General features: G+C 52.2%; 1 protein-coding gene across 2 annotated transcripts in view; it reads right to left on the bottom strand.

The window, feature by feature from the left end:
- The window catches only part of UBE2O (ubiquitin conjugating enzyme E2 O), a 57,745-nt gene extending 34,583 nt beyond the window's left edge, over positions 1-23,162 (bottom strand). For both annotated transcript variants that reach the window (XM_059150248.1, XM_059150249.1), the window contains exon 1: positions 22,676-23,162. In XM_059150248.1, coding sequence (XP_059006231.1) covers positions 22,676-23,074 — 399 coding nt within the window. In that variant the 5' untranslated portion in view covers positions 23,075-23,162. The remainder of the gene's footprint in view (positions 1-22,675) is intronic.
- Positions 23,163-23,525: the final 363 nt, after the last annotated feature.

The following is a 23,525-nucleotide window of genomic DNA, read 5'->3' as shown; positions in this document are numbered from 1 at the left end:
AATGGCAGAGACCTGCACACGTACCGGGTGTGCACCAAAGTCGATTTCCTGACTCCGATGCTGTGGTTGTGTAAGCTGTAACCACGGGGCAAACTGGATGAAAGGTGCAGGGGATCTCTCTGTACTGTTTTGCAACTTCCTATGAATCTCTAATTATCTCAAGATAAAAAGTAAAAATAAAAAAAGTTGTGTCAATAATAAGATGACGGAAGCTTTGCAAATACAAGCAAGGCTTTGGATTGGTACGGATCACGTTATCTAGCTTCTGTTCTGAGGGACTGCCAAACCCTACCAACGGCAGGTCTGTCTCCCACACTGTTCATTTTTTTCCAGAGAGGAATCCTCCAATCCCACGCCTCCTGTCTGGTTGCAGCACTCAGGGAGCAGGCAGGGAACTCAGCTGAGACTTCCCCTTTCCAGGCAGAGACTTTCTGGAGTCCCTGTTTCATCTCAGTGTGACACTGCCCTTGGCTCCGTCTGAGCTCTCACTCCAACGCTGTCTCCCGCTCACCTCACCGGCTCCAGAGCACAAACCTCGGCTCTCTGGGGCGGGGCTCACGCAGGCGCAGAGGCTGACCTTCCAACTCCTCCCGGTCTTTCGCCCGCATCTCACTTGTGCCTGGGGCACCACCAGGTGCCTCCATCCCTGAGACCTTCTGCAGGGCTGCTCTTTTGCCACTACGAAGGGCACCGACTTCTTAGCTTCCTCTGCTCTGTGCACTCTCTGTCCCCCTTCCTCTAAAACTCGAAATCGTTGTCTACTGTCTTCCCTCCCATTCTCCATCCTCATAGGTTTACACATTTAAAAAATTCACTTACTGCGCTGCCTGGCTGGCTCAGTTGAGTTCTGAGATCGAGGCCCACCTTGGGTATGGAGATTACTTAAGTAAAGAAATTTAAAAATTCATTTGCGTCATTTTAGAAGGATTTCTGGAGGAAGTGGAAATAAATGAACGTGTTCAATCTACCGTTTTCACCTGAAGGATGCCAACCAGAGATTTTTTTTTTTTTTTTTTAAGATTTTATTTATTTGACAGACAGAGATCACAAGCAGGCAGAGAGGCAGGCAGAGAGAGAGAGAGGAAGAAGCAGGCTCCCTGCCGAGCAGAGAGCCCGATGCGGGGCTCGACCCCAGGACTCTGGGATCATGACCTGAGCCGAAGGCAGAGGCTTTAACCCACTGAGCCATCCAGGCGCCCCCCAACCAGAGATTTTTAACCTTAATTTTGCAGAATACTTACCTACAACTATGGGACATATTTGAAGATGGAAAAATGGTAAGGTTACAAAAACAAGAAATCACAAATTCAAAAATTAGAAATCCGGGGTGTCTGAGGGGCCAGTTGGTTGAGCATCTGACTCTTGATTTCGGCTCTGGTCATGATCTCTGGGTCAAGAGAGCGAGTCCCATGACGAGCTCCTTGCTCAACGCAGAGTCTGCTTGAGATCCTCTCTCCCTCCCCCTGCTCCCCACTGTCCCGCTCTGGCACACGGTCTCTCTCTCAAAAAAAAAAATAAAATAGAAAGTAACTTAAACAATTAGAAATCCTTAGTTCTGGCATTCACCTATTTAACTCAGAGACCAGTCCATTTCTGAGGGGCTCTCCCGGTCCTGCTGTTCTAAAATGCACAATGATGGGGAGGGAAAAGAAAGCGCAACTCCATCAGAAACCCCCCAGTCGCCCGCGGGGGCCTCCCATCCGTGCAGACACGTGGCTCTCTGTGGCCAACGTCGAAGAAACTTTCCACTGCACAGACTGCCGGGATCTGGGTGGAAGAGAGTGTCAGCGTCATACAGCAGGCCTGGGGAACCGACACTTCACACACTTACAAAATTAAATTAGATTCTTAAATGCCAAACCAGAAACAATCACTGAGAAAGTCACCGAACCTAAACAGCACGTTTGCCCGTCGGCAGACAGCTGCCCCGCGTGAGGATGGAGGGTCTGCCGAGCGCTGGGAGCGGAGATGCACTCGGCCAGCCGCGGCCTCTGTTACCAGGCGCCACGTGTCACCTGCACGGCACCTCTCGCGCGGCTCGGCACAGCCATGTCCTGGACCTGCCACACGGCCACAGACACGACGCGGTTACCAAGGTGCATTCATGTCAAGCAAGGGGCACGCCGCCAGCTGCGGCACAAGAAGGACCACAATCCGCCCTACCGGAGGGCAGGAGAGGAGGCTAGACGGTCCAGGCTCTGCCTTGCAGACCAGCTGTGGCTGGCAGCCGGTGCAGGACTCCTGAGACCAGTGAACACCTGAGAGCTTGCCCCACTGCGACAAAGTCCTACTGAGCAGCCCCTTTCTTATTCCCGGGAGTAGAGGAACTGCAGATGTAAAACAATGAAACTTAGTTCTAGAAAGTTTTTAGAATTAACGGCCCTTTCTTTTTCCTTTTTTTTTTTTTTTAAAGATTTTATTTATTTATTTGACAGACAGAGATCACAAGTAGGCAGAGAGGCAGGCAGAGAGAGGGGGAAGCAGGCTCCCCACTGAGAAGAGAGCCCGATGCAAGGCTTGATTCCAGGACCCTGAGATCATGACCTGATCTTAACCCACTGAGCCACCCAGGCGCCCCTAGAATTAAGAGCCCTTTCAGTTTAAAAGGATATCAAATCCTCTGGAGTATATTTAAATAGGAACGAAAGTTAGATCCCAATGTAATGTAAGACGCCTGGCAGAGACCCCAGTGACACAGACGCACCCCCCACGACAAGCGGCCCACCTGCCTGACTCCGGACAGAGAGCAGACTCAAAGGCACCACCTACTAGACAAGCCAAAAAGTAAGTCAATTAAGACAGTGGGCAGAAGATTTTCTGGAAAAGACATTTCTCCAGAGCAGATTTACAAATGGCTACTAGGCACGTGAGAAGCCTCTCAAGGTCACCGGTCGTCAAGGAAAAGCCCACCATGCCCCAGTGTGGTCCCACTCACTCCACACCGCCCCATTCCTGGGGGCCTCAGGTCAAGGAGTCAAACCAAACCCTCCTAGTTCCAGCACTGCGGGCCCAGACACACCCTCAAACCCAGTATACGGCCAACGCCCATCCTCTCGGAGGCTCCTGGAGACCCCGCCTCGCTGTGGGAGAGGAGCCACTAGAAGCCTCGCGCACTGCAGTCCAGGTCCAACGAGTCACCATACGACCCAGCAATTCCAGTGCCCGGCATCGCATCCAGGAGAACCGGAACTTACACCACCCCCACAAACCTGTACAGAAATGCTCGCGGCAACATCATTCAAGATAGCCCCGAAGGGGAAACAGCCCAAGTGCCCACCAGCCGATGCACCATCAGCAGGAAGGGCCGATCCACACCCAGGCAGCCGCGAGAAGCAGGGACACATAGATCTGAGCCACAACCCAAAGGAAACCAGGAAACACACTCAGCGAGGGGGGCCAGACCCCAAGAGGTCACATACTACATATTTTCCTATGACATATATAGAATAAGCAAACTCACAAAGACAAAACCCCAAATACACCAACACAGAATGTGGTCTCCAGGGCCTGGAAAGTGGGGGGAATTCAGCGCAACGGCCAGGGCTAGAGGCTGTCCTTCACGGCTGGAGATGCTGAAACTGCTCTAAGTTTGCATAGTAGGGCACAGACCTCTGAATATACTAAAAGGCATTTGCACTGTTTAATCTAAAAGGGTGAATTTTACGGTATGTAAATTATATCCCCCAAATGCTGGTGTTGCTTTTTTGTTTTTTGTTTTTTAAAGGCGAGCCAAAGGTTATGCTGCAATTAGGGACTCTGGCTGGTTCCTCTCTTGAGCATGTCTCCTGACTCCTGGTGTGGGTAAATCCTCTATATCCTCTGTGTAACAGATTTTACTTTTTAAGTCAAGTACCAGGACCAGTCTCAACTGTAACTAAGTCACCAGAAAGCTAAAAGCAGCACTGCTAACAACCCTCTACTTCTACGCCCAGAAATCAGATGGCTGTCCTCCTGCGAACTTTTCTTTGCTCAAGTCTGAGTGTCTCTGTCCATTTGCGGCTTCCACCAGCCTTAACCTGAACCGTTCAGCCTCCTGGGGCCTCAGGTCCCAGACTATAAAGGAGTCAAACCAAACCCTCCTAGTTCCAGCACCCCGGGCCCAGACACACCCTCAAACCCAGTATATGGCCGACGCCCATCATCTCAGAGGCTCCTGGAGACCCTGCCGACACTGGGCACCTGATAACCAGAAACTCCTGATGTCACCAGCACAGGAGAGCTTGAGGTGCCGGGGTCTTACAGGAGAGACGGAGAGGATGGAAACCCCAACAGACCTCAGGTATCGCCGTACAGGACACGGCGTTGTCCCGCTATGAGCTATGTCATCAGAAATGCCTCCGTGGAACCACATGGAAGAGACACAGAGGCCCTCTGGAGCCTGACCTCCACCACTGTCAGCCCATGTCTGCGCCACCCCTGCCCCCCGGCTTTTTTATTAGGCCCCAGGCCAGCTCTCTGTTCAGGGAACAAATGCAGGCCTGAGCTAAGGCATGAAAGACTGGCCGGAGGTCCTGCGGGGCTCACAGACACCCCCTGGCCACAAGAAGGGCTTGTTTTTTGACTAGAGCGGAGTACGGTGAGAAGAACGCCTAGCCGACTGACCTGAGTTCTAGGCCTCCAGATGCCGCCAGTGAGTTGGGACTCCTGCCTCCGTCACCAAAAATCCCTCACCATCACGCTGGGAAAACAGGCATTTTTTTTTTTAAAGATTTTATTTATTTGACAGAGATAGAGAGAACAAACAGAGGGAGCAGAGAGGGAGGGAGAAGCAGGCTCTGCACTGAGCAGGGAGCCCGATGTGGGGCTCAATCCCAGGATCCTGGGATCATGACCTGAGCCGAAGGCAGACGCATCACTGACGGAGCCACCCAGGTGCCCCCTAAACAAGTTCTGGTTATTGGTGTTCTCTCGCTCTCTCCTCAAAGATTTACTTCTTCAGGGGCGCCTGGGTGGCTCAGTGGGTTAAGCCACTGCCTTCAGCTCAGGTCATGATCTCAGAGTCCTGGGATCCAGCCGCGCATCTCGGGCTCTCCACTCAGTAGGGAGCCTGCTTCCTCCTCTCTCTCTGCCTGCCTCTGCCTACTTGTGATCTCTCTCTCTGTCAAATAAATAAATAAATAAAATCTTTAAAAAAAAAAAAAAAAAAGATTTACTTCTTCAATTGAGAGAGAGGGAGAACGTGCATGAGTGTGGGGTAGAGACAGGAAGAGAATCTGAAGCATACTCCCTGCTGAGCCTGGGGCCCAACGCAGGGGCTCAATTTCACAACCTGGGCTGAAACTAAGGGTTGGATGCTCCACCAACAGAGCCACGCCTGTGCCCCTGGTGTCATCTGTCCTCAAAACACAATCCCGGGGTACCTGGGTGGCTCAGTGGGTTAAGCCTCTGCCTTCGGCTCAGGTCATGATCTCAGGGTCCTGGGATCGAGCCCCATATCAGGCTCTGCTCAACAGGGAGCCTGCTTCCCCCTCTCTCTCTGCCTGCCTCTCTGCCTACTTGTGATCTCTCTCTCTGTCAAATAAACAAAATCTTTAAAAATAAATAAATAAAATATAAAATATAATCCGAGAACAATTCTTTAGGTTTGAGATTCAGCATAACATTGAAGTGAGGGAAAATGTCTGGTAGCTCAAGAAGTTTCCTAGAACAGGGGAGCCTGGGTGGCTCAGTAGGTTAAAGCCTCTGCCTTCAGCTCCAGTCATGATCCCAGGGTGTTGGGATCGAGCCCCAAGTCAGGCTCTCTGCTCAGCAGGGAGACTACTTCCTCCTCTCTCTCTGCCTACTTGTGATCTGTCAAATAAATAAATAAAATCTTTAAAAAAAATAAAAATAAAAAAGAAGTAGTTGTTTCTTAGAACACCTGCAAAGGTTGTCAAGGAAGGATCACCTGCACAGCAACAGATCTGATTAAACTGCAATCAGGAAAACAAAACAAAACTATAAAGCTAAGACAAGTAAGAAAATAATCCCATCACTTCTCAGTGGGAGATCATCGGGGACTGAAGAGGCCCCGAGCCTGCAGACTTTCTCTACTAACCTGACCTACATGCCCACGCTCCCATGCCCCCCACTCCCCGCATTCACCCGTCCACCTGCTGCTCTGGCTGCCAGCCGCCGTCCCTGTACTCAGACCTGTCCGTGGTGACGGGTCACGTCCAGACTGCCTCATGTTAGAGAGCACCTTGCTTGACTTCTACTCTCTGGCACCAAAAGCTGTTAATAAAATTCTTCAGAAAGATAACTCATAGGGCAGAGGATGAACTGAGGATTACATCAAGTGAGAGCTCAATTAGAAGGGTTTTTCCCGACATTCAAAGGCAATTATGTGAAATGCAATGTAGCATCGTGAATTGGAGACTGAAACAGAAAAAGGACTTCAGAGGAAAACTAATCTAAATGAAAGTGTGCAGTAGAGTTTATCGAGTAAAACCAATGTTAATTTCTTGCTTTTGACAAACATACCGTGTTACATAAGATGCTAACATTAGAGGAAGCTGGGGCACCTGGGTGGCCCACTCAGTTAAGCATCCCCCTTCTGCTCAGGTCATGATCTCAGGGTCCTGGGATCAAGTCCCGCATTGGGCTCCCTGCTTACTGGGGAGCCTGCTTCTCCCTCTCCCCCTTCTCCTCTGCTTGTGCTCTCTCTCTCTCAAATAAAACCTCTATTAAATAAAAAACATTAGAGGAAGCTGGCAAAGGGTATACTAGGATCTTTGTAACTTTTCTGTAAATCTCAAAAAGTGTTTATTTTAAAAATGTAAAGATGAGGGCATGAACTAGGACAACAATAAGAATAAAAGAAAGATGGGGTCAGACTGCACACGTTTCCAAGGTCGGCCTGTCTCTTCCCTGGATGCTGCCGGCCATCTAAGACTCGGAGCTTCCAAAACTGAATCTACCTCACACATCCCAGTCCACGCTGCAAAGGGCCAGACTGTCACCCGGGCATGCATTCCAGAAGCCTCAGTCTCTGCCCAGCTTCCTGCCCTGACTCCCGGGACATCAGGAGACCCCATGTCTGTAGTGAACATTGGTTACTTGCCTAAAAGGTTATTGTTTAATGGGGACAGAGCATCAGTTAGGAAAGATGAAGACGTTCTGGAGACGGGCGATGGGGATGGTCGCGTAAGAGTGTGAAGGCGCTTCGTGCCGTCGAACTGCACACTTCGAAATGGTGAATTTTGTTCTAGTTTACCACCATCAAAAAACAAACATACCAGGGGTGCCTGGGTGGCTCAGTGGGTTAAGCCTCTGCCTTCAGCTCAGGCCATGATACCAGGGTTCTGGGATCGAGCCCCGCATAGGGCTCTCTGCTCAGCAGTGAGCCTGCTTTACCCCCACACCCCCCCCGCCTGCCTCTCTGCCTACTTGTGATCTCTAAATTAATTAATTAATTAATTAATTAAAATTTTTAGAATAAATAAAATCTTAAAAAAACACACCCTCCCGATCGTCTGAGCACTCTGGGTGTGCAGACACCCACGGCTCCAGCCCCGTCAATGTTACACCTGCTTTCCCTGCACCCCCCATATGGCCCTCAAGGCTCGTGCCCGCCACCCTCCACGAACACCATCCACAACCACCCTCCACAACCACCCTCCATCCCTACTGCTCGAACTCAAGGAAGCACCAGCACTGCTGATTCAACAGTCTTAGCTCTACTTGGGCATCTGGTCCCAGGGCCAAATGCGGCATCATCAAAATTATCCTTAAAAAAGCCCCTAAAGCCATCACTAAGTCCAACACGCCTGTCTTCCCCCGACTGGAACTCGTCGCTGCTTTGTCCACTGAATACTGGTCGAGCTGTCAGTTCACAGACAGGGGCCGCTTTTTTCTTTTATTTAAGACTATTTATTTGAGGGAGAGTGAAAGCAAGATCACAGAGGCAGAGGGAGTAGACTCGCCGCTGATCAGGGAGCCCGACACAGGACTCGATCTCAGAACCCTGGGATCGTGACCTGAGCCAAAGGCAGACGCTTAACCAACTGAGTCACCCAGGTGCCACAAGCAGGGGCCATTTTGTATGAAAACAGAGGACTTTCAACTCTCTTGTGCCTTGTGTGTGTGTGTATGGGGGGTGGTTGTGTGTGTATGTCTGGTGTCACGCAAATTAGATGCTCAAAAATATAACTCACCTGCCCTGAAAAAGCCTCCTAACTGGCCCCCAGCTTTCCAGCGCCCTCACCTCCTCCAGTGTATGAACTACTGCCAGGGCCAAGTTCAAAGTGGCTCCTCATTACAGGGAAAAACAACAAGACAAACCCCAACTCCTTTACACCACAGAACCAGCGTGATACGAAGTCCCTTGGGGGGCAGCAGACCACGCGGCTGTGGGGGCAGCTTCCTGGGTTTCACCCACACTCTTCCCTTAGCACGTGACCTTGGACAGCCCCATCTGTAAGACACACTAAATAGTAACACCTACTCCACAGGGCTCTCGCAGAGAGAGCTGAAGAGCCCCCCTGGTGAAATGCTTCCCATAGGCCCAGATCCAGACCAGCCAACGGGTCCCCTCTCTCGCCCGCCTTTTCCTCATGCCCTGCCTGTCAGGAGGTTCAGAGCCAAACATTTCCACAGTCCTACTGGCTGGGATCGGCCTTTCCTGCTCTCATCCTCTCCAGAGTCTCCCCTGGATCTCCCCAGAGGCTCCCGGGGATAATGAGGTCGTTGCTCTGAGAGGTAGGGCGCCTGCCTGCCTGTTCTTGGGTTGTTTTTTGTTTTTTTTTTTTTAATATTTTATTTATTTATTTGAGAGGTAGAGAGAGACAATGAAAGAGAGAGAGCATGAGAGTAGAGAGGTCAGTGGGAGAAGCAGACTTCCTGCTGAGCAGGGACCCCGATGTGGGACTCGATCCCAGGACCCGAGGGTCATGACCTGAGTCAAAGGCAGTCGCTTAACCAACTGAGCCACCCAGGCGCCCCTTGTTCTTGGGTTTTAAGTTTTGTTTCAATTTCTTACCTATAAATACTGATACACATAATAAAAGCTCACCAGGACCTTCAATTACATGTAAGCATAAGGGAGCTCTAAGGCCTCAGGGAACTATTTCTCCCAAATGTCATGCAAACCTCCTGCATCTGGCTTCGCTCATGCTGTTCCTCCTGCTCAGGACACCCTTCCGTCCCGCCACGGCTGTTCCAAATTCTTCTCCCTTTCCAGGCCTAGCTCAAAAGCTACCTGCATAGAAACTTTTCCTAATGGTCTCCCACCAACCCCCTCAGAAATGTGGTCTGTGCCTCCCAGACAGGACTCAGCACTTTCTGTCTCATGAAGACCCCACTGCCTCATCAAACGGAGCCCCAGGCACCAGCTCTGGGCCCGGCTCTGGTCAGGCACGGAGAGCGGTGAACCGCTCGTCCCGCCCCTTACCTGCTGGTCAGGGAGGCCGTAAACAAGGACAGGGAGCGGTCAGATCTCGGACAGCGCGGCTCGGAAGAAGACCAAGTTCCGTGAGGGACTGGAGAGCGCTTTTCTCTCCCGCCAGACGAAGTTTCTGAAGCAGCGCAGGCTAACACACAAGCCATTACAGAAAGAAGACTGTAAAATACTTCACTCACAATTTTTAGGGGTGCCTGGTTGCCTCAGTCGGGAGAATGTGCAACTCCTGATCTCAGGGTCGTAAGTTCGAGCCCCACATTGGGCATGGGGCCTACTTTAAAAATAAATAAATAAATAAAACTAAATAAACAGAATCTGTAAAACACAACAATAACTTTTATAGTGATGACACACATATATGGCATCTTACATCTTGGATGTAATGAATCAAGTTTTTCCTTTTTTTTTTTTAAGATTTTATTTATTTATTTCACAGAGATCACAAGCAGGCAGAGAGTCAGGCAGAGAGAGAGGAGGAAGCTGGATCCCCACTGAGCAGAGAGCCCGATGTGGGGCTCGATCCCAGGACCCTGAGATCATGACCTGGGCCCAAGGCAGAGGCTTTAGGCTTTAACCCACTGGGCCACCTAGGTGCCCTGTTTTTCCTTTTTCAAATGTGGCTCCTGTCAAGTCTGAAATTACAGATGTGGCTCACCTTCTATTTGCACTTAGCAGGACTCTTCTAGAGTGGAGATCGGCAAACTATGGCCTGCAGGCCAGACCCAGCCTGCTGCCTGTTTGAAATAAGATTTTACTGGAAACACCCATTCGTTCACTTGTTGTCTCTGAATATTTTCACGCTACAACGGCAGAGCTGACTGGCTATGAAGGAGACAGTACAGCCTGCTAAGCCTCCACTATTTACTTTCTGGCCCTTTCCAGAAAGAATGCTGGCCCAGATCGAGGATGCTCTCTGGAGGCCCACAGCGCCCTGACAGGGGCCTGGGGCGGCGGTGCAGCCTGGGGAACGAGCCTCCGCGTGGGCAGCACAGACCTCAGGCTCTGGCCCTCGCTGGCCGGCCCGCCGCATGGCTCTGGGCGGGTTACAGGCGTTCTCCAGGTTGCAGGCTCTCCCTCTCTTATGGGGACACAGGCCACTCTAGGGAAGACATAAGATGATAATGCAAAGCATGTGTTACACCGCCTGGCACACAGCAGGAATCCGCTGATGGTGGATGGATAAAAAATAGCAAATTTCAGGGGCGCCTGGGTGGCTCAGTGGGTTAAGCCGCTGCCTTCGGCTCAGGTCATGATCTCAGAGTCCTGGGATCGAGTCCCGCATCGGGCTCTCTGCTCAGCAGGGAGCCTGCTTCCCTCTCTCTCTCTCTGCCTGCCTCTCCATCTACTTGTGATTTCTCTCTGTCAAATAAATAAATAAAATCTTTAAAAAAAAAAAATAGCAAATTTCAATCATTTTCCTCTTGGACCGGCTGCACTACACTCATAACAACTCCCGTATTTTCCTCCTAGAAGACATGAAAGCCCATGGAAGTCTCAGCAACGACTGGGTATTAATGCCAGTCCGCAGGCCATGGGGGGCGGGGGAAAGCAGGTCTTTCTAACAGGAACACTATGATCTGAAAGCACTACCCGGTTATTAGGGGCACTTAATGTCCCTTCCCTCCTGTCACCCCCTCTTTTGATCATTTCTGGCATTAACACTGCTACCAGAAGACGAAGGCAGAGGGGAGACGAAAACCTCAAACCAGGGACACCCAATAAAACTGGGGGGGCACACACACACAGAACCTACTGACATCCGTGGGGTTTCTGAAGGACCTACAGGTCAGTCCCAGCCAGCGAACTGGCCTCCCGGGAGCTCGTAAGACACGCAGGGTCTCAGGCCCACCCCAGCTCTTCTGCAAGAGCCCCAGATGGCGCCACACACATCGACCTTTCAAAGTTCGTGTCTGGATTCCACGTCCCTGTGCTCTCCCCACCCTCCTGCTGCGCCTGGTGCGCAGTGTTGAGCTGACGGTAGCCGACTCCTTCCGAGAAGTGGGCCAGGCATATGCACGCCAACTCCAGGCTGGGTGGGCAGGACGCCCCCCACCGAGCGCAGAGGCCAGCAGAGCACCAGGCCTCGAGCGTGTGCCCCATTGCTGTGCAGCTGGGGCGGCCCCCTGTCTCCAGCGGAGGGGCCTCGCACCGAAGATGCCGGCATCTCCACTCCGAGCTCACACGTGTGAACAAACGCGGGTCTGGCCAGTGCTTCACCTGGGTGGTCAGAGCTGCTCCTCGTGAGAGCCTCGAGTGATGGGCGTGACCCCCATTTCAGAATCTGAGAAACTGAGGCTCAGAGAGACCGAGTGCTTCCACCAAGGTCTTAAAGCTCCTATGGACACAAACTTGGATGGCTCCTAAACGCTGGACTGGTGTTTTTCTTCCAGATCATTCAGAGCTTGCTCTGAGGACGGGAAGGAAACCCAGAATGGCACCATCCAGGGGGCCTTTTCACCGGCTTCACGAGACACAGCCTGAGCTCCCTCCCAGCCCAGGCTCCCGGAGAGCCTGCGGCTCCATTTCTGCTAGGTTTTAGCCCCAGACACAGCTACATTTCGGGCAGAGCTGACACTGGCTCTGACCAGCTTTACCCTTGCCTACTGGGCTCCTACTCTACCTGGAGAGCTTCACGATGGAAGTTGCTGGAACAGTCAACTACTGTTGATAAATCTGCCTTCCTAGTGTCTGGACGCCCACGTGTCTCAGTCCTTGAGCAGTTACTCACAGTGCTCTCAGAAGAGCCCAGCTTGGACAATAAGCGACACAGTCAACTTACCTAGAACCCTAAGGGGAAGTGTCAGCCGGCCAGGTGCCCACACGGCTCTGCACCCGCCACAAAATGCCTGGGAAAAGGCGCAGAACACTCTCTGGAGGCGAGTTGACTCCAACATCTCCCATGAAACTACACATGAGCCATTCAGAATATAAGCTTTCACCAAACGGAAGAACACACTGTCTTGGTTTCTCAAGAAGCTTCCAAGCCAGGGAGAGAGAACTCACGTGTGCCATGTAAGTGCCGTGGGTGGGGCGCGAGAGGCAGAGAAGAGCGCACGGGGCAGGGGAGCCCCTGAGATGCAGGCTACGCGAGGGGCAGGAGACCGCGCACGCGAGGTGGGCGAGGAGCCTCGAGTGACAAGCTAGGGCATGTCAGGAGGCTGGGTCCGGGCACAGTCCAAGCACTACTGTTCTTCTGGAAGGTCAGCCTGTGGTGCCGCATGCTGGGCTGAAGGAGGGCCCAGAGGCAGTGAGGCCGGGAGAGGTCAGCCCAGGCACGAGACCGTCGGAGAGCGAGCCTGTGCGGCAGGACGGGAATGCAGAGGATGTGAGAGGCATTCTGAACAAAGATCTGATGACAAAACAGAACGGGAGCCGGGAGTCGGGAGCCAAAGGCACAGGCAACAAAGGAAGAGAAAAACCGGACTCATGGAAACCCACAGAATGGGAGAGAACACCCGCAAATCGTATGGCTGATACGGGACTGATGTCCAGCATAGAGACAGCGCCTACAGCTCAGCAACAACCACCCCGGAACAGCCCGATTCAGAAATGGGCCAAGGACTTAAACATTTCTATCTTTTTTTTTTTTTAAAGATGTTATTTATTTATTTGACAGAGAGAGAGGCAGCGAGAGAGGGAACACAAGCAGGGGCAGTGGGAGAGGGAGAAGCAGGCTTCCCACCACGCAGGGAGCCTGACGCGGTGCTCGATCTCAGGACTCCGGGTTCATGACCTGAGCCGAAGGCAGACGCTTAATGACTGAGCCACCCCGGCGCCCCTAGGACTTAAATATTTCTCCAAAGCAGGTATTTAAACTACGAAGCAGTACATGAAAAGATGCCCAACATCACCAGTCATTAAGGAAACACAAATCAAGACCACGGTGAGATACGACCTCACACCCATTAGGATGACTACCACGAAAAAGTCAGGAAATAACAAATGTCAGCCAGAATGTGGAGAAAGCGGGATCCTTGCACACTGCTGTGGGGGGGGGACGGGCATAGGGTGCGGCTGCTGTGGAAAAGAGAATGGCGGTTTTTCAAATAAAAGTAATACATTTACCATATGACCCAGCAATTCCACTTCTGGGGATCTACCCAAGAGAACCGGAAGTAGGATCTCGAAGAGCTCCTGTACACCATGCTCACAAGCTGGGTCGGACACGACAGCTCAGACGGGAGAGCTCTCCAAGTGTCCAGACGGAAGGGTCTGCCAGAAGCTGTACATACAGCTTTTGGCCTTTAAAACGAGGGACTTTCTGACCTATACTACCACACGGATGAACCTTAAGGCCGTTACATAAAATGAAGTAATATCTCACATGAGAAAGGAGAATGGTGGTGGCCAGCGGCCGGCGTGGGGGCGGGCGGGGCACTACTGTTCAGCGGGCATCAAGGTTCAGTTTTACAAGACGGCCAGCGGTCTGGAGACAGGGGACGGAGATGGCTGCGGCATGAATATGTTACCACCGCTGAGCCGCATGCTTGCATCAGCATGGGGGCCTGAGAACGTACATGTAAAACGATCCCCAATATTCCGAATTTCAGAAGATGCGAGTTTAAGTACTTAGAGGCGTCTGCCATCGTGCCTGCTTCTAACTTTGTAAATGGCTCGGGAGAAGCTGTATTTACACACGCTCACACGTACGGGGGAAGCACAGATGACAGAATGCTAACCGCTGACTCACGATGCTTGGTGATCAGTACTCACTGGCCCCGTCTTTCAACTTCTCTGTATGTGTGAAGATTTTTCATGATCCAAAGTTGGAAAAAGGACTTTTTTAAATGCCACACATCTGGGGGTGGGAAGGACAGTTACGCTCATCAGACTTCGCAGCCAGAAAGAAGGTCCTCAGCTGGGCGAGGACAGGAGGGAGCTGTCAGGCCAGGGGCGGGGATGTGGTGCGGGTGGAAGCCACCGGACTGGCAGCGGCCATGCGGGTGAACCAGAGCGCTGAAGACAGGCCAGCAAGGCGGTGAGGGGAGCAGGAACGTGATGCGGGAAGAAGTCTCACGGAGAGAAGAGGAAAGAGACGGAAGGCTAAGGAGGAGAATCCAGAAGAGTCTGGTCTGAGGAACCCGCGAAGGAAGTTTCTGGGACGAGGTCAGGACTGACCACGATCAACAAAGGACAAGGGAAAGGGCGTGACGCAGAGACCGGGAAGCCACCAGCCCTCTGCGACCTTCAGGAGAGCCCCTGGCACCAGTGGGGAGAGTGGCCAGGGAGATGCTAAGGGGCTTGCGGGTTCTGAGGGAATGGGGCAGACACCCCTGGCGACCAGCAGAGGACAGGGGTGCCCCCAAAGCAAGCTGCATGTAGGGAGAGTCGCTCTTTCTTCCTGGGCTTGAGGATATCATCAACCTTCAGCGCCCTAAGCTCCCTTAAGTAATTAAACAGGCAGAGCAGACGAACAAGGGGATGCTTTCAGCACGGAGTACGAGGACATCTGCTCCGGACGCTTCCAGAAGCCATGCAAGACACAGAAGTGTGTGTCTGCTTCTTCCCACCTGCACCCACGAGGGCCAGCAAGTTGTCCTGCGAACACGCCAGTCACAACGGCATCACCGACCATCTCCACAGCAGCAGCTCCCGCGAAAAAAGATCAAAATTCAAGAAGGGGGAAGGGCCTCCTCAGAGCTGCACAGTGGGCAAGGCTCTTGCTTGCAGGATGCAAATGAAGACAAGCAGAGACGCAAGAAATCTCTCCTGCTAGCTGGGGGCTTCCATTTCATTACTGGATAGGATTGACGACTTATTCTTTTTTTCTTTCTTTTTTTTTTTCCTGAAAGCACCACTCAGTACCTTAAATCTAAAGATTTTTAAATTGCCATAGCTAGAATGAATCTTCACCAGATACAGCTTTGTTACTGATTTAAGCCAAAAGTGATCTAGTCTTATTCCTTTGATCCAACTACAAAAACTTTAATGTGTCAGTCTCAGAATATACAAAGCCCTCAACCAGTCAACCAGCTTTGACCCCAATAGGCCATTCATTCCAGTACATACCGCCAAGCTGAATACTTCTGGACAGTGAGTGTATCATTTGCCTTAATGTTTATTTTATTTTTTAAGAGGATTTTACTTAGGGGCGCTCAGGTGGCTCAGTTGTTAAGCGTCTGCCTTCGGCTCAGGTTGTGATCCCAGGGTCCTGGGATCAAGCCCCTCATTGGGCTCCCTGCTCAGAGGGAAGCCGGCTCCTCCCACTCCCACTGTTGTGTTCCCTCTCTTGCTGGGTCTCTCTCTGTCAAATAAATAAATACAATCTTAAAAAAAAAAAAAGATTTTATTTATTTGAGGGTGGGCAAGCGAGCGTAAGCGTGTAAGCACAGGGAGGGAGAGAGGGAGAGGGAGAAGCAGACTCCCCACCGAGCAGGGAGCCCCAAAGGACCCGGGGATCATGACCAGAGCCTAAGGCACATGCCTAACTGACTGAGCCACCCACGTGCCCCTGCAAAATGTTTAAATGGAATACTTGCTTTTCCCAATCCTGCTTCAGAAGAACAGAGTATATCAACTGTGGGCAGAACTGACCAAAGGACCCATCCAACTCGGTGAGCCCCGGACTGAAGGCAGGCCATCACCCCTCAGCCTCAGAGCGCAGCTGAAAAGCAAAACGAGGGCAAACTCACAAGTATGTGAGTTCAGAGGGCTATCCCCTAATATGATTCAATTTTATTCTGAACTATAAAAATTTCCAGAAAGCGTTCTGCTCCTCCCTGTCTGCAACCACAGATAATATGTCAGAGGGTTCCTAATACGGCCCCCGAGGCCGGCAGAAATGTCAGACACAGGAGCAGTTCTGACCGTGCGCCCTGCTCGCCGGAGTTGCGAGCGCTGGAAAGCGCGACCCTCTGTGGCCTGGGGCCCGGGCACTGGGCAGGTGGGGCCTCGGAAGGAGCTGCAGCTAAACACACCCAAATCCTAGTAGCTGGAAGTGAGAGCATCTTGTAAATGAAAAGGCACATTTCTCTCTTTCAAGCATCCATCTGAATCAGCACACCCTCCCTCCCCCACGCAGAAGCAGACTAAGCTCTGGGCAGGGAAACGGAAAACTGCCGGCAGTCACAGTCGCACAGCAGCACAGATCGGTCCTCCCTGCTAGAACTCCAGGATGGCTCTTAAAAGAGATCACCCCACAGCCAACTCTGAGGGGACCACCAGGGGCAGCTGAAACCGCGCCTGGGCCCAGCACTGTTGTGATGGAGATTCAGGTCACACACTACAACCACGCCCCTCTCGCAAAACCCTGGCCCCACGGAGGTTCTACTGGACAACATTAGGCCTGGGGATCAAAAAGTAAAAAAGCACAACTTCTCTAGATGGAACAGGAAAATTAAAAAAAAAAAAAAGAAAGAAAAGCAGGGCTGACAATGAAGTGGGGATGGGGAGGGCGCAAAAGGGCCTTTCATGTCCTACAACAAAACCAAGGTGGAGAGCACAGTCAAGTTCGGGGCCACTAAAGGGGAAGGAACCGAGTGGCACTCAGCCTCTCTCCCAAGAGTCCTTCAGAACCTGTCTCATGACTCAGCATTCCCAGCGGGAGGGTGACAACAGCAGCAAGAGAGGGGACAGGTCTTTGGGGGCAGGAGGTGAAGCAGGATTTCCTAATACTGACGGGTTCTGAGACAACACCGACCCAGTTCCTCGGACTTTGGGGGGGGGGGGGTGAGAGGGGGGATGAACCAGAGCTGGAACGAATCACGCTTACTGAGACCGCTTTCATTCAACATCTAGGGGCACTCACAGGTTCTCTAGAAATAAAATGCGCTTTTTGACAATTTGAGAATGAGTGCGGGGCCATGGAATGAAAGGTACAGAACAGAAGCTCACCGCCAGGCCAGTGTCAATCTGCCGGCTCCCCTGCCGGGTCCCCAGGGCGATTTCCCTCTCTCCTCCCACCCATGCCGACACCCTGCTCCTTCCTCTCTCCTCACCTGTGGTTACAACCTCTCCTACTAAGACTTCCAAGTGTTTGAAGACTGGATGATTAATGCCAGGCACAGGGTCTGTGACTCATGTTTAATCAGGGTGCTTGATACAGTAATGAACTATGAATCCTGAACTTAAACATTCTCAGGTGAGAGCAAACTACATCTACTTCAACCTGTAGTCAGGTTCCTCCACTTACTAGCAGTACGACATTGGACAAGTGCTCCTCCTCTGAGATACACGGATAACAGTAGCACCTAATTCACACGGTGGCTCGGAGCACCGAGTAATACACGTAAAGCACTCAGTGCCCGGCACACAGTAACACTACATAATGCTTGTCCTTATTACTGTTATTATTTTAAAACACAAAAGCAATACTCTACCATCCTTGTAATGCATTCTTTTGGAAATTTCAAAAGATGTCTTCCAAATTCTGGAAAATATATACACATATATATTCATTCCACGTCGCCCCTCTACCCCAGAGGTTAGTGGACTTTGGCAGGTGTTTCTTTTCCTTTTTCTTTCTTTCTTTCTTTTTTTTTTTTTAAAGATTTTATTCATTCATCTGACAGAGAGCACAAGTAGGCAGAGAGGCAGGCAGAGAGAGAGGGGGAAGCAGGCTCCCCGCTGAGCAGGACCCTGAAATCATGACCTGAGCCGAAGGCAGAGGCTTTAACCCACTGAGCCACCCAGGTACCCCAAGATAGGTGTTTCTTTAAACGCGTATAAGTAACAGAGAGGGGGAAGTTCACGAGTGTTTCTAGAAGAGGCTCAATAAGAAGTCGTATCCATAATCTACCAGGTCATAAGCAACAACGTGATCAATCAGGAGGACTCCTCCAGCACTGAAACTAAGTCCTCTGGGGCACCTTTGGCCTCTGGAGACACAGCACTCTGTGATTCTCAGAACTGATGTCCCGAAGGCATGGGGCTGGCTCCGTGAGACGGCCATTGGGACGGGGACCGCCAACAGTCCAGCGGCTGTTCTACCCACCTTCGCTTCTGCTTCAGGCTCGTTCTAGGGGCTAGAAAGACAGACCTTGTCTTTTCTCACGGAAAGAAATGAGGCAGTGACTAGGCCAAGGTCATTCAGAGTAGGTGACGGTTGGGAAGAGCACCCAAGCCTTCTGGCTTCCAATCACAGGACACAAACACACGTCCTGCATCTGCTGAAAGTGCCCTTGAGCGAAGGGGCAAGTCAGATAGAGACGCCTTCAAGGCGCTGAGTCCCCAGAGTTAGAAGGGGGAATCAAAGGACAAAGAATAAAATCACACAACAGCTGTGTGAGTCTGCAAGTGCTGTGATCCTATCTGAATAAAATGCAATTAGATGCACTCAGTCCTGCATCTTGGTTAACCTTACATAACTCCTTCCTATTACATCACTAAGAACAATTGTTTTTAATGGGCCCACACCTGGACAAGCAAGGCAAGCACCCTTCACATGCTATGATGCCTTAGCTGAAGAGTTTTCCCCAAGGAAACGCTGGCTTGAGTAGAAGCCAAAAATAAACCGAAAAGCCCATTCCTAAGGGACCTGTCATGAGGGATGCTACACACACACACATACACACACACACACACACACACACACACACACACACACACTTAAAAAAGCAGAGTGACCCAGACATAGCTTTGATTTAGAGACATTAAACCTCAAGTCCGGAGCGGCTCTGGATGTTGTGGCAATTTGAAGCAAAAGACCGTGCACACGATGGGAAAACTAAAGCATAAACAGGAAGCCCCCGAACTTGGACTGACAGACAGTCTGTTCTCTTCCGAACAGGGGCTGTTCTGCCCAACCATGACAGGTGGAGACCGGAAGGACCCACCATGTCTAGCCAGTGCTCAAGAAGGCAAAGAGACTGTTGGCGTTTGACTTTATTCCAAAATGCTACTCAAGGATGGCCACTGATGGGGAAGGGGCAAGTCTCATAGAAGATCTGCGGCCAAATGGGAAAAGTTGCAAGTGGGTAGGTCAGCTGCCACACTGAAAGGGACAAAAGATTAAGGAAAGGAAGGAGCACAAGGCATGTGCTTGTTTTAAGCCCTAAAAAAGCTTAACTGTGGCTGTAGGAAGCCTCGGGTACTGGACCATAAATTCTGCAGTTTCAAGGGAAGAGCTACTTTTTTCCTCTCTTTCTTTCTTTTTAAGATTTTATTTATTTGACACAGAGAGAGAGAGCGAGAGAATGAGCACAAGTAGGGGGAGCAGCAGGCAGAGGGAGAAGCAGGCTCCCAACTGAGCAGGGAGCCTGCTGCACTCGATCCCAGGACCCAGCGATCATAACCTGAGCCACACAGGCGTCCCTACTTATTTTACTTCTGTTGATAATTTTCACTGAAGTGGCCAGGAAAGGGTAGACCTATTGGCCAGCCTCTTCATCTCTCTTTATGAATTCGTTCATTAAAAACTTGAGACTAGTATTAGGCCTTTACTCATTGCCCAACAAATTAACCTGAAAACTACAAAGACAGTCCACAGCCTACTAAACACTCCACATTAAAAGGGTACTATTTAAAAAAAAAAAAATCCAAGAGGTGGCAGCTTTAAAAAAATTATGTTTCTCGATACTGTCACCACACTATACTATCAGTAACTGGGTTCTCAAATCTCATAACCAAATTAGTGATGGAGGAGGAATCAGAACCTAAATGCTCAGCCTTGGTCTAGTGGCCTTTCCTTTACCGCACACTGTCACCTCCTCGGATTTATAAGGGGTGAGAGGTGGGAAGAAAAAAAAATCTTCCTACCACTTCCTAAACTGCAAGGTCCCACTCAGCACCCTAGCTGGGGTCATCTATGCCTAGGGTTCAGGGTGACCTACAGCTACCTATCAGGTATACAGCCCCAAACATCCTCTATTTTTTTAAAGATTTATTTATTTGACCGAGAGAGAGAGATCACAAGTAGGCAGAGAGGCAGGCAGAAAGAGAGGAGGAAGCAGGCTCCCCGCTGAGCAGAGAGCCCAAGGACTCCCGGGCTCAATCCCAGGACCCTGAGATCATGACCTGAGCTGAAGACAGAGGCCCAACCCACTGAGCTACCCAGGCGCCCCCCAAACTTACTCTTCATTCCTAAAAGGACTGGGTCTTGCCATCCACACAAGGACACTACACGCCACCACTTCCTAGAGTTCCTACGCCCCTTAGCCTTCCCTAAGTTCAGAAGCTACAGACACTCCAGTGGCAAAGAAAACACCGGCAGTGGAGCCACAAGAGAGTTCAACAAATTCAAAGCAAATCACAAGAGGGCAGCTTCCAAATTATGTTCACTGGTGCCTTACGATTACTTTCTATTTAATTCCTAGACAAGTATTTTAAGTCAAACTTGGGATAAGTACACACGGTGGCAGGAGGCAGACAGAACGTAACTGTAAATAAAGTTAACCCCCAAAGTCAAGATGAACAGGAACAACAACTGATAAACATGGCAGCTCCCGGCAGTGGAGCTGGGCTGGCCTGCTGAGTCCCAGGGCAGGGAGGCCATGACACAGGGAAATGAGTTGCATTCTGAAAGTCACCAACCTTTGGAGAAGATGGTTAGGGAAAAACATTTTTCAAAAACCCACAGAAAGACATCAGCAGCCGTTCATTAGTCCAGACAATGCAGAAACACTATATAAAGAGCAAAAATCTTCTCCTTCCGATGTAATGACACTGGTGGTAATTTTTAACAAGCATTCCACTATTAAAAGTACGACTTTCCACATACTTTTGCACATGAACTTGTAATCTTCTTTCCCAAGTCAGAGCAGCTAATGCCTGATTTGCATTTTTCTGAGGGGAAGCCAGGGGTCCTGTATGCAGATTTCTCTGTGGATGCCTGCACACTGGCAAGGAGAAAGGCCCTGCTGGGGGCGCCTGGGTGGCTCAGTGGGTTAAAGCCTCTGCCTTCGGCTCAGGTCATGGTCTCAGGGTTCTGAGATCGAACCCCGCATCGGGCTCTCTGCTCAGCAGGGAGCCTGCTTCCCCCTCTCTCTCTTTGCCTGCCACTCTGCCTGCTTGTGATCCTTCTCTCTCTGTGTCAAATAAATAAAAATCTTAAAAGAAAAGAAAGACCCTGCTGGCATCAAGTCACTTCTGCCACTAGGAAGTAGATCACCGGCTCTTTTGGGGAGTGGGTCCTTTCCCCTGCCAAGAGCCATTATCACAGACCCCCTTTGCAGCATGGCAAGAAGCCCTATTCCTATATGGCCTTTGTCTCCCAGTGTGTGAGAAACCCAGATTAACTTCTCAAGTGCCCTCCCCTGAAATCAGACCTGTCAACAGCCCAGGCCTGATTCCTGCTTAGAAATGTTTTTCTCAAGGGGCGAAGGAGAAGCAGACGAAGAAGGGGTGAGAGATACAGGGGTGTGTGCCCGCGAGTGTGAATCACTGATAGGAATTCGCACTCAGGAAAACAAGACAGAAGCAGCAGCCACCAAACCAACCCCGGTTCAAGGTTTTAGGTTTAAGATGCTAAACCCCTTTGTCTACAGGACTGCAATATTCACCAGCCTTACCCCAATACCTTAAGGGAGTCTGATGTTTGCATGACAGCTCAGGTCAAGAAAAAACCTTGGGTTTCCAAATGGGTGGCTGGTCTCCATCCATGGTTCCATAGTCATTTTTTTTTTTTCTTCAGAAAGTCCTACTGCACTTGGGAGTCCTCGGTCCCAGCCGCAGCTGTCCCATCTCCCCCACCCTGTACTATTAATATCACGGCTCTGATGGTTAATGATTTTACTCACAAAGTTCCCCGCAGCAATTAAAACGAGGCAACAAGGTAAAAAGAAAGGGGGGGGGGGAGGTGGGTGGGTTTCTTTACCCATAATAACGCATTCTGCCATCTAGGGAACTTCTTGGGTTTTGATACCGCCCGAGATTTCCCCCTCTATCTTTTGTTTTGGAACGCCCACAGCCCTGCCCCGCACGGACCCGGCCCGGCCTTCCTTTCTGGATGCACAATGCAGTGTGTAGCTCCTCGGGGGTCAGCAAAACGCCGCACTGGTGTAATGCCGAGCGTGCCTCAGCGCCCAAGGAGTTCCCCACCGTAGTGGGTCCACGTACAAGATCTCGAGGCCGACACCCCGGCACCGCAAGGCTCGGGCGTCCCTTCGCGTGGGGAAGCCCGGGGCCCGGTGGCCCGCGGCTGGTGCAATGACTTTGCACCGGGGCGTCCCCTCCGCGGAGGCTCGTCCTCCCGCCTCGGCCCACTGCAGCTGCACCATTCCGGCCAGCGCCACGCGCGCCTCCCCTCCCCGGCCTAGGGCTCCCGCAGCAACTCCGTCCCTGCGTCGGTCCCCGGCCCCCGACCCCCGGCCGCCGACCCCCTGTCCCCGCCCCGGCCCGGCCCGGCCCGGCCCGCCGCACCTTGGTCTCCTTCACGTGCTGCTTGACGCCCTCCGGGTACCACTGGACGCGCACGTAGCCGCGGCGCAGCGGGCTGGCCCGGCCCTCCTCGTGGCCCGCGCCCCCCGCCTCGGAGCAGCCCGAGCTCCCGCGGCCCTCCTCCTCGCCCTCCGAGTCCGAGTCCTCGCCGTGGATGAGGCGCACCAGACCGAAGTGCACCGAGCCGCGGTAACGGCCCGACACCAGGTCGTGAGAGAACAGCAGCCGCTGCGAGCCGGCTTCGGGGCCGGAGTCCGAGGACGGCCCGGAGGCCGAGTCCGGGGCGGGCGCCGCGGCGGGGGCCGCGTCCGGGGTCGGGGGCCCGTCCGGGGCCTGGGCGGGAGCCGGAGCTGCGGGCGCGGGCGCTGCGGGATCCGCCATAACTGCTCTGCGCGAGTCTCGGGCGGCGGCGGCGGCGCTGCTGGCGGTGGCGGCGACGGCGGCGGCGGTGGCGGCGGCGGCGAACGCGGCACGGGGAGGCGGGGCCAGCAGGCGCGGGGGCGGGGCCGCGGCGCGCTGACGTGGCCCTGCGTGCCGCCGTCGTCAGGGAACCGAGATGCGGTTGCTAGGAGCTCTTGCCTCGTCGCTAGGGGACGCTGGAGATGCTGCCGGGGGCGGGGGAAGAGCGGACGCCGGGAGGGAGGGGCGGGGCCGGAGAGGGTAAAAGTTAGGGGGGCAGGACTGGGTGGGGGACCCGGGAGGAGGAAGCGCAGTGGGCACGAGGGAAAGGGGAGTGGCCGAGGTGGGGCGGAGGATGGTCCCGAGACTGTCAACAACCTTTAACGAGCCTCCTCGGCGTCTCCAGCCCAGTCCTACGCGCTGGGAGGGGTAA

The sequence above is a fragment of the Mustela lutreola genome, chromosome 15, assembly GCF_030435805.1.
Source record: "Mustela lutreola isolate mMusLut2 chromosome 15, mMusLut2.pri, whole genome shotgun sequence".
NCBI classification, from domain to species: Eukaryota; Metazoa; Chordata; class Mammalia; order Carnivora; family Mustelidae; genus Mustela; species Mustela lutreola.
This window is presented reverse-complemented; position numbering and strand designations above follow the sequence as displayed.